Source organism: Malus sylvestris, chromosome 14, assembly GCF_916048215.2.
Source record: "Malus sylvestris chromosome 14, drMalSylv7.2, whole genome shotgun sequence".
Taxonomy (NCBI): domain Eukaryota; kingdom Viridiplantae; phylum Streptophyta; class Magnoliopsida; order Rosales; family Rosaceae; genus Malus; species Malus sylvestris.
The window spans coordinates 4137081-4148389 of NC_062273.1; the positions used below are offsets into that span (position 1 = coordinate 4137081).

At 36.8% G+C, this 11309-nt stretch overlaps 2 protein-coding genes across 5 annotated transcripts; one reads left to right on the forward strand and one right to left on the reverse strand.

Moving 5' to 3' along the window:
- Positions 1–287: 287 nt before the first annotated feature.
- On the forward strand, positions 288–4699 carry LOC126600841 (protein WVD2-like 4). 3 transcript variants are annotated; one of them, XM_050267520.1, is made up of 10 exons: positions 288–656; positions 935–1041; positions 1936–2185; positions 2287–2652; positions 2738–2793; positions 2978–3055; positions 3173–3251; positions 3590–3661; positions 3782–3889; positions 3980–4699. In XM_050267520.1, exons 3-10 carry the CDS (start codon positions 1946–1948, stop codon positions 4415–4417), a joined length of 1437 nt encoding a protein of 478 aa, XP_050123477.1. In that variant the 5' UTR covers positions 288–656; positions 935–1041; positions 1936–1945; the 3' UTR covers positions 4418–4699. The 3 variants fall into 3 exon arrangements, with proteins under 3 accessions (XP_050123477.1, XP_050123476.1, XP_050123475.1); XM_050267519.1 differs by having other exon boundaries at positions 959–1041; XM_050267518.1 differs by lacking the exon at positions 935–1041 and having other exon boundaries at positions 291–656.
- Positions 4700–5493: 794 nt separating this feature from the next.
- On the reverse strand, positions 5494–7606 carry LOC126600842 (40S ribosomal protein S5). 2 transcript variants are annotated; one of them, XM_050267521.1, is made up of 5 exons: positions 7477–7606; positions 7117–7217; positions 6396–6667; positions 5961–6164; positions 5494–5813 (listed from the first exon to the last, which is right to left on the reverse strand). In XM_050267521.1, exons 2-5 carry the CDS (start codon positions 7210–7212, stop codon positions 5759–5761), a joined length of 627 nt encoding a protein of 208 aa, XP_050123478.1. In that variant the 5' UTR covers positions 7213–7217; positions 7477–7606; the 3' UTR covers positions 5494–5758. The 2 variants fall into 2 exon arrangements, with proteins under 2 accessions (XP_050123478.1, XP_050123479.1); XM_050267522.1 differs by having other exon boundaries at positions 7117–7237; positions 7477–7519.
- Positions 7607–11309: the final 3703 nt, after the last annotated feature.

Genomic DNA, 11309 nt, shown 5'->3' on the forward strand with positions numbered 1-11309 from the left:
AATCCACAATTTATTTGCCATAACCTCATTAGAGAGGATAAATTTTTTAAGGTACCGAGAAACCGGCCCGATACACCAAGTGTCATAATACAATTAGTTGGACACTTGAACAACCGGAGTGTATTTCCAGCACACTAGAAAATCTCTCTTTAAATAGGAGAGAAACATCTAATGTGGATTTTCTTATCTTAGCAAGAACATCTCTTGATACCTTCCAACTTCTTCACATACTGAAAGTCCCCCTTTCCCTCTGTCACCATTCAGGATTCAAAAACTTGCTAGTAACTTCCATGGTGGCAGTTTAGTCATTTTGCTACTATTTCCTATCTCTATCCACTTCATTGACACATCCCTCCCTCTCTCTCTCTCTCGGATTTCTCTAACCAAACCAGAGCGTGCGTCACCGACTCCCTCCATAGCTTTCAAGTTCCAACCATCAGAAGCACTTAACCATCACAAAGTGCTTCTAATCCAAAAGCACTCAATATATTCCTATACTCTCTGCTTTGTTCCTATCTTCCTGTATCATAATTCAGTCGTAGAATTTTGCTTCCATTGCTCTTTGGTCTCGCTATCAATCACTCTTTCAAGTGCTTATTTAAGTCGTTTAATCCCAAATTCAAAAACCCAAGTTCGGAAACTGCCTGATAATCTCTGTAAGTTCTTATTTTCCATGATCTTTGATGACTGTACCTCAAATTCTTAACCTTTTAATTGCTTATTTTGTTGGGTTTCTGCGTTTTCTTTGTTTCTGTTGCTTACCCTTTTCTTGGTATGTTTTGATAACTTTGCATATATTGATGATTTGCTAAAAATGTTAGTGCACAAGAACTAAATCCATGCGCCTCAGAGTGTTGTTTTTTATACATAATTTCCGAAAAAACTCTAGCGACAATCTTAGTTGACTAATTATACAATTTGTTTATTTGGTTAGATTTGTTTTCTTTTTCTTTTGAAGCAATTCCGAGCCGCGTATTTGCTATGAAGGGCTTGGTGGGAATTGGGATTTTGCAGACGTGATGGAGTGTTGAGTGTAAAAGGGTTAGCTTCTATTGCTGTGCACATGTCTGGTTTTTAAACGAATTTCGCAGAACTGTTGGAATGTTGAGGATTATGTGTTGTGGATTAGAATGATATACATTATTGTCTCAGAATTATCAAGCTTTTCATGACTGAAATGATGAGAATTCTTTCCCAGTTGGCTATGTTAGGATCATTTCATCATAAAAATTTCATGGTGTTTATGGTTTGCAATTTGTCATGCTACACATTGTGCCTTGTACTTCTCTTTTGGATGGAGGGATAAAGCCAGCCAAATAGAAAAATGAACGTCTTGAGGGTATCTCCTCATCTTGTTCTTTGGCACATTGGGAAATAGCAGAATAAACTCTTACCGTTTTTTTTTTTTTTGGAACATTGGGAGTGTTCTTTTAGAATATTTTGGTATTTTAGAAGTTTCATCAATAGCTCTGAGTGACTCTCACCTGGGAGTGCTTGTACTCTCATTGAAAGCACTTTTAAGCTTTTGCCAAACACTCTAAAAGTGATTTTGGCACTCCCGAAAATGATAGGAATTGTTATGACATTTGAGTTCTTCTCGGTAGGATAGGATACTCAACCATTCATGACCGTTGCCTGCCTGACTATATAGAATTCTGGATGTCTTAGTATTGATATTTCCTACTTTGTTATGTCTTACTGGTATATACTGAAGTTGTATCATTCATGTTAATCATAATGGTATTAAAGAGAAGATTTCTTGGTGTTTGTATTTCCACAATTTTTCTGTGTCATTGTTCAATATTATAGTTAGTTGTGTAATTTATTGGACTAATCCAAATGTTAATCTCTTGCATAGTCGAACTTTGTATTTTTTTTGTCAAAATAGTAGAACTATTGTTTGACTTTGCTTACTTTGCATTTCATTTCATGAAGTATTTCACAAATGGAGTCTGAAAATGGGCTTACATTTGAGGATGAGAGTTGTGTTATTGAGGAAAAACATGTAGATGTATCAGTACCGGATTTGAGCAAACAGGGCAAGAATGCAGATGGTAATATAGAAGTTCCTGCGGTGAACGGAATATCTGAACCTGTGACAAAAGATGAAGGCATTAACTCTTCTGAAGTTGTAGTCACAGCCACTGCGACTGTTCAGCCTGGTAAAAATTCAAAAACTAGAAAGGTACTGCATGCCAGCATTCCTTCTTGTTTGAGCTAGTTCTCTTTTCAATTTTCATGACAGACATGTACCAATGCTCTTATCTACTTGTGTTTTCTATTCAGAATCTTCATGCTCCGAACAATGGTTTTTCAAAGAGCAAACTGGCCAAGGATAAACCTATTGTGAAAGACGCAACTCCATTCCCTCGTAAGGAGAGGGCAACACTTTCTCAGAGTCAGTCTTTCCCAGCAAAAGGATCTCGTACAGATCCTATGAAAAACAGCATTGATGTGTACCCAGTGAAAACAGAAGTTAAACGCGCTCGAGGAAAAGCAACTAAAGTTGAGGCTCCCATTTCAGTTTCTCGTCTGAATAATCCAACTAGGCGTGCCTCCACAGGAGTTCATTCAAAGGATGGGAACAAAACTGGTGGAGCTGCCATTAAGAGGACTTCTTTAGCATCAATACCCAGCATTAGATCCTCTCCAGTAAGACATTTTCAAGTTTTTGCTTCTGTATTTTACTCTTATATCTTTCTTAAATGTAGCTAATGCCCGCTCTTAATTGCATCAGTCTGGCAAGTCTGGTTCTGTGGATACATCCGCCAATAGCCCATCTAATGTGATCCAGTAGGTTACAACCTCGATTCAGTACACAAGTTTACTTAACCTTTATATTTTTGGTTCAAACATTACAGATCGTTGTACTATTTACTTATGCGTAATCTGCGCATAGGAAAAAATTACTCCACTGAAAGTTAATTCTGCTTAATGATATTGATTAGTCATTTTATGATGTTTGGTGTGCTAACAGATCAGTTGATCAAAGTTTAAATGCTGTAAAAACAACTCTGCCAATCAAAGAGGACGATGATGCTCACTCCGTTGCTTCGTATGCCTCATATCCTAGAGCATTAATTGTTTCTCATCTCTTAGTCTTCACTGCCAGTATCTGAATTATTTCTTCTGTTGTACTGATACTTATATGAATTCTGTATTATATCAAAAGTACTACACCTAATGGGCGGAGGATCAGCGCTTCTGGATTTTCCTTCAGGTTGGAAGAACGTGCTGAAAAACGGAAGGAGGTTGGTAAAACATACCTCTAGTTTCTGATCAAGTTACCAATATTTTCAAAAGCTTGAAAATCAGGATGTGAGCCACAAATTGTTTGGAAACACTCCCTCTCATGTGGGTCTCGATCCACCATTAGAGTGCTGCAATTGCATGCTCCCAATATATGGAATTCAACTTATTGGGAGGATCCAATTGCAGGCATTTTGGATGCAGGATCTCCTGCTCAACTACCGTGATAAAGTTTTCTGGTTCCATTCTCAGAAGCTTAACCATTATGATGTGGGATAACAATTACCGTGATAAAGTTTTCAGTTCATATCACTAACGAACCTTATTCATCGTTCATCAGTTTTTTACAAAGCTAGAAGAGAAGATACAGGCTAAGGAAGAAGAAAAAACTAACTCGCAAGCAAAATCAAAGGTGTGGAGACTAGTTTACAGCACTCCGACAATTATACTCTTGTTGTTCTTGATGTATTGACTTGTTTATTTCTAATTTCTGTTTCAAATTCGTTATATTTTCCATATATTTATTTTGCAGGAGAGTCAGGAAGCAGAGATCAAGCGACTAAGGAAGAGCCTGATGTTTAAGGCGGCGCCCATGCCAAGTTTCTATAAAGAGCCTCCTCCGAAAGTTGAACTCAAGAAGGTAACTGTTACTCTTCTCCCATCTCTGCTTCATGTTGTTTGCTTTTGTATAGCAACATTGTACGTGACTCGTCTCTACCAATCAATTCAGATTCCAACCACACGTCCAAAATCTCCGAAGCTTGGAAGGAACAAGAGCTCCATTTCTTCACTAAACAATTCTTCAGAAGTTGCTGGGGTGTCTCTTAGCCCACGTCTGAATCGAGAACTGAATAATTCAAAGAAAGGATTAAAGACTAAAAGCGAAGAGGACGTCATAGATCCAAAGAAGCCTATTAAAAAGTCTCAAACTAGGCTTCATTCTCAGGAAACTGCTGCTACCAAAACCGAAGCAAAGGGTACCGAAGAAGAAACACACGACCAGAAAGCGCGCACTGGAAAAACTGCAGAAGCTCGGGACCAATCTGGGCATCTTTCCGAATTCAAAGATGAGATAGAGCCTGCAGTGAGTGTTGGCCAGATCGAAGAACCAGTCCTCGGTGCACCTATCCCCGAGATCAGGCCCCATGAAGTTTCAGTTGGAGTTTAACGACATACTTGTGATGCCGATGGATTGTGTTCATATAGTCTTCAAAGGTTTAAGTTGCATATTGCTGTGAATATGGAACCATCGTGGGAATACTCATGAAAGTCGTGTATTGATATCCTTAAAGGTCAAATGTAATTTGTTTGTTCTTTCAGTCATCAAATTACTGTGGAAGTTTGAAGACAATAGTGTTGTCTTCAGTGATCTATGGATTATGAGTCTTTCATGTATAATTGATGATTTCTTTTTCTCCCTACATATCAAAAAGCTAGGAACTTGGAGAGATTTTTCTTGAGTACCTGCACACACTCAATGACGATACGTGTTTGACAATTAGATCAAATGGTTTAAATTAGTGATCAATGATTATTGGATCAAATCCAAAAATGGTCAAATATGTGTAGCGCTTGCATGTACTAAGCACTCAAGAAAAATAACCTGAAACCATTTTTCAGGTTATTGTTTCTCCCCGTTTTCCCAATTTGCATTAAACACCATGTCTAAGAATTAGGATTACAGCCACTTAATACCACGGTCTAGTAGTATTCTTTTTTACTTTTTCAAATTATTGTTTCGATTCTTGCCAAAGACGAATTTGAATCACATTATTGCTAGTAAGGCTAAGCTCACCCCGCCCCACTCCCTCTAATGTAGATTATCGTTTGTTGAAGGAAAAAAAAAAGGAATTAGGATTACACATAGGCCTTTGACCTTGGAAGCCGTTCTTAAGACACTGCAAGTTTCTGGAACCAGTGATAAAAGCTCATCGAGAAATGAACAAGCTCAAAATCCCCTATGAAACACGACAAAATTGGTGGGGGATTTGAGTTCCCAGCATATTGTGCTAAGTCACACAATGGGTCAACACTAGGTATCAAACTCAACAAAAATATTATACATTCTCGTCATCCATGTTAGTCGAACCTTAGACTTCTCACTGACAAATATTACTACTCCGTAGTACTAGTCAAAGATGGTGTAGTTGGATAAGAAACATTCACCGGAATCAAAATACGCACAACATAAAAAGCCTATCCACTCACATTAGCACACGTGCGTATGGAGAGGCTAGTTAGAGATGATGCAAATATATGTTGATAATAAGCAAATGTTCTGTGAAACATCCAAATCCAAGCTGAAATATAAAGTGTTGAATCATTTTTATCAACCTTCAACCATAAGTAAACATATCCTCAATGCCTATCTTCATTAACATTTGAAGTGCTCCTCTTTTATAATACCTGGTTTTCGCAACATAAAAGGACAGAAAAATTCTAAATAATGCGTAAATAACAAAAACGCATACAAAATTTTCCTCCCTGCATAAATTTTTCTTGCAGCCTCTTAACGGTTGGCCTTGGCAACTCTTTCAATCTCATCCTTCTTCTTGATTGCATAACTGCACATAAAACACCACCAATCGTCAGCGAAGAAACAAAGAATCAAGGGAAAGGAATGAAATCAGACTGCATAACTTAAATGGAAAATAAAGAGACAATAAAAAAACTTAGGAGAAAATAACGTAATAGGCAAACAAGCGCAGTACCTGTTAGAGGAACCTTTGGCAGCATTAATAAGCTCATCGGCCAAACACTCGGCAATAGTTTTGACGTTCCTGAAAGCAGACTCACGAGCACCAGTTGTGAGGAGATAGATAGCCTGATTCACACGCCTCAAAGGCGAGATATCCACAGCCTGACGCCTAACAACTCCAGCAGATCCAATACGAGTTGCATCTTCACGTGGACCGCTGATTGGCACGAAGAAGACATACAACATGAGAGAAAACAAAAACAAATATACAGAATTGAAAAAAAGAAGAAATGTCATATCCATTGTCATATTCATCGTAATCCCAACAGATAAAAATCAACATGTAATCAGGAAAACTATAGTAAAGGGCACATGAGCTTCTCCTTAAGCATCAAACAAGGGACAAAGCAGAGGTCAATTATTACTATGAGGAAGATTGTGTATGTACCTGTTAACAACAGCATCAACAATAACTTGGATTGGGTTCAGATCAGTTAGCAAATGAATAATTTCCATTGCGTGCCTAACAATCCTGACAGCCATGAGTTTCTTTCCATTGTTTCTGCCGTGCATCATGAGTGAGTTTGTAAGCCTCTCCACAATAGGGCACTGAGCTTTCCTGAATCGCTTGACCGAGTATCTCCCAGCAGTGTGTGGTACGTAAGTTGCATGCTTGGAAGGTGCAACTCCAACGTAATCCGCCAGTGAAATGTCACTGACCTACAAGTCACAATTCACATTATAATTAGCAGACGTGAGTATAACAAATTAATCAATATGTTTGAAAAAAATGAAATTCATCATATACATAACAAAAGACCTAGTCAACATTTAAACAAAAACAATTTGACACATAATTACAAATTAATAGATAGCAAGGAGGCCGCACAGATGTCTAAAATTTCTAAAAAGCAAGAGAACAACCAACAAGGAAATGCGCAACAGACACAGATCCTCCACGGTTAACCAACCATCGGTTCAATCTGAAGAATTATCTAATATAACAGAGTATATCGACAACAAACCTAATGTACCTCTAAATATACGCGATCAATAATACCAGTCCAGGAGTTTCGTAACTTATTGTTACGAAACTCAACCATATTCATCAAATTCATCACAGATCATGGAAAACAAAGGTACGAGATTTAAGCAAAAAATCCAGAAACCTGGACATCATCGAAGCTCCAGCGGTTGAAGAGCTTCACGTCATAGTGCGCCAGCGTTGGTTCCAATACAGGAGCAGCAACATCCGCAGCGGCCATGGTTTCTGTACAACCGCAATTCAAGCTACAAAAGTTAGAAAATCTCAATGCCCCAAACCCTAGTTGATTAAAACACCTTCATCCAGCAGATGAGATTACAGAAATCTGATCACTATTTGACAATGCCTGCCTCAAATCTTCCAAATTTTGAACAAATTAATTAATTACGGGTTTTAATTCTCAATAAAACAGTAACATAATGAAGCATTAATAGTAATAAAAATTAAGAAGTTCATAGTAAGTAGCAGATTCCATGACACTGACCTGGAGGCTGGAGTTTCAGACGAGGGTGAGAGAGCTTGGAGAAGACAATAAAACGGCGCAGGGTACAAGTGTTTAATGTACTAGGGTTTAAGTGTTGGGGTTACCATTTTACCCTTCGCTATTATATATTTCACTTCTTTTTAGTTAATTTCCAAAAAAAATTCACACAGACTTTTCGGTGTACCAGAATACAAGCCTCAAGGCAATACACAAGCGTCCACTCATATTATAAGTTTATAACACGTAAGCTACATTTCGCACTTCGTATTCAACACCGGATAGAACTATTTAATACGAATCTAGTGTTCACACTCTTAAGTATTAAATAAGCTTCGGTTAAATTAATTTGATCCCACTTATTTATACACGTCATACCCCGCTAACTTATACACCCCAAAGCCTTTGTATAATTTAGTCGGGTTCAAGCTAAACAAAGACACGCTCTTTGTTTCTACTTTCTACCCATCGTTCGCAACCTGGTGACAGCAATGGCAAAAACGAAGACTTGATTAGCTATACCAGGGATTCCACCACAACCCTCCTCTTCTTCATCTTCTGCTTCAATTTGATTTGTTGGAATGACAAAGCTATTCTTTAACTTGTTTGCAATAGGGTGTGTGGTGGTGGAGAACATAGGTGCATTGCCACGGTGATGTGCCATGCTAATAATAAAAGAGATGTAAAAGAAAATAGCATATGTCCTTATATTATTGACATATGACGTCATCTAATGGTGAACACATGCCATACAATTTTGAGAGGTGACCCGCCACTTAGTACTACAGTCTAATGGTATTCTTTCTTGACTTGTAAGTGAGAGATCTTAAATTCGATTCTCGTCAACCGTGAATTTGAACCACATTATTGTTACTTATTGTGAAACTAAGTCAATCTCTTATTTCTTAATATAGATTATATCGATTGTTAAAAATAAAATTAAAAAGTCCTAGAGGTGACCCAGCCCATCCATACTCTCACCCATAGTTAATTGTTATCAAGGGACAAATTATTCGGAATTGAGATCCCACCATTGTTTTTAGGGGACTTTAACGAAAAGCACGCGGTACTGTTCACTTTAATGAAAAACCACATTTTTACACTAAAAAATCAATCCTGGTACTATTCACTTTACCCTTTATTTTGTCCTTATCATTAAAACTCAAAGTTTTCAAAGCCTTTTCATTAGTTTTCCTTTGTTTTTAATGATGTACTAGGTTGCGAGGACTCCTCGGCCTTGGTCCATTTTGGTTATAGCCCAACGCACTAGGATCTTAAGTCATTCTTTTTGTGTTCAAAATTCTAAATGAGTTCTTATAAATATGATGGTGTTATTACTTTAGCAGTTCGTCTTGAACCTCTAAAATCTCAAGAACGGCCTTACTTTCAAGAAACCAACAACGTAACAAGAGATGATGGAAACTCACATATAACCGAAGTGGAGTTTACCATCAAATCTTTTCTAAGAGAAGGGGAATTAGGATTGGATTTTTTTGTCAAATTGTCGTGCCAACTGAATTGCCAACCATACCATAACAATTTTGTACCAATCAGTAATGGTACGGTATTGTACCATACCAAAATTTCAGGGTACAATATTGGTAATGGATACCATTACCACAGTATTACCGTACCGTACCCAAAATATAATATAATATATAATTATATTAACACATATTTATAATATTCCATTGCTTGCTTGATTTGTATAATGAGTATGGGAGGGCTTCTTCTACTACCATTGGGGCTACATTGGAAGATGTGGAACTAAATGAGGAGTTCATAATTCAAGCTTGTGGGGGTAATGAGAACAAAATTGAAATGATGAATGAGTTTATACAAGAAATGAGGGAGCAACGCCTTTTGGAGATATCCAATGAAGTTGATAAGTACTTCGCCGCTCCTTATATTAGCATTGTTGTTGGTGGCTTTGATCTCTTGAGGTGGTGGAAATCAAACACACAAGAGTTCCCAATTATTTCACAAATAGCCAATGATATCTTTGCAATCCCTACTTCTATTGTTGCTAGTGAAAATGCATTTAGCCTAGGGAGGAGAGTTGTGGACCCTTTTAGGGCATCTTTGACTCCTAAAATGGTAGAGGCACTAGTGTGTACTAGTGATTGGCTTAGTATTGATGAAGCAAACTTCTACAAGGAACCAATGGAAGATATAATTCAATTTTACAAGGAAATAGAATAAGTGGAAACAAGTAAGATAGGCTTAATTTTTTTAGTAAATTTGTTATTAAATGGTTTTCAACTTTAATTCTTCTTGCTATTAATATGTTTTCTTTGTTTGTAATGTAGGCTTGACACAAGCTCAATCTTCTATAAGTTCAATGTCTCCTCCAAAAGTTTCGACATCTCAAACTTGAAGAATTGATCAATGGATTTTACTTTTAGAAGTTTAGTTCCAATTTTCATTTGGTTTGAATCTTTAACTTCTATTTGTTTTGATTCGTAACTTCTATTTAGATTGTAAGCTTAATTTTCATCATGAATTTTGATGCATCATTTGAATTATTGTGTGTGTGAATCGTGAATGATGAATAATAGATGAATTTATGATACAATGTATGAGATAAAGGTACAAAAAAAAGTTTTGCCCTTGAATTGGGTTAAAAAAACAAAAACTGATTTTGTCCCAAAACAAAGTGGCAATTACTATTGTCATACCATATCAACCGAACTATTTGGTAATACTGAACTTCGGTATACCGAAAGTTTGGTATGGTAACCGTACCGAACCTACCCCTAAGAGGAATGGGTAGGGTACATTGAAGTACTTAATACAATCACTCATTGACAATTAGATATGGTTGTTGAATGTCTTTACAACACTATTGAGTGATTGTACCTAGTTTGGTATTGCTTTTTTTCTTCAAAAATTGTTTCGCTTTAAAGTTAAGCAGTAAAAAAGTGTATGGTAAGTCACTCAGTACTACGGTCTGGTGGTATTCATCTTCATTTAAAAGTGAGAGGTCTTAAATTCGAATTTTGTGGATGGCAAATTCGATTCCAAATTAGGTTGTTCATTGTGTGGTTTAACCAAACTCCCCCTCCCCTTAGTGTAAAAATATCAATGTATTAAAAAAAATGTTTGGTAAAAATAAAATATACCGCTTATTTTTAAAAAAATGGCCTCCAGACAGCAATTTTTAAAAGCAGTTTGCAAGTTGCTCTTAAAAGCTGCTTTAATAAAAAGTAGCAATAACCATTTATTAAAAAAGTACAACAATCTCAAACTGGACCTAAAAATCTAAGCCAAGTCCCTAAAAAGAGTTTCAAACAAATTAAGTTTACATCTCATGAATTTGTCTTCAAATCAACACATGTTTGAAGGGTTTTCCCAACCACTTGTTCCATGCATTTTGTTATTTTAATAAATGAGATGTTCCATGCAGTTGCCTATTGGGATCTTAATATTCGCTTTACAATATTTGGTGTTGAAATATTAAATCGAGTGGTTCAGGAATAAGGCTTTGCTTTGACCCTAATCAAACAAGATTCTTGATTCCACTTCCACTGCACTTGCTGGGCACAGCTTGTCGAATTTTGAGAAATTAAGATCTTTGAATTTTTTTCTGACAAATAGAAGAAGATATTTAAGATAATTTTCAAGTTTGTCATAGAAAGTAAAAACATGCTCCATGACAAAGATTATATTGATTGAAACTTACCGCATATATTGAAGTTGAGATACTCCACGGATTTGTAAGTTCGGAGTTGACGGACTCAAAAATCTAGACTGTTAAAAAGAAAGAGAGATTCAAGTCATTCGAGGGCTTGGTTTTGTGTGAAGTAGGCTCGTGAGATTGGCTAGTAGGCACCACA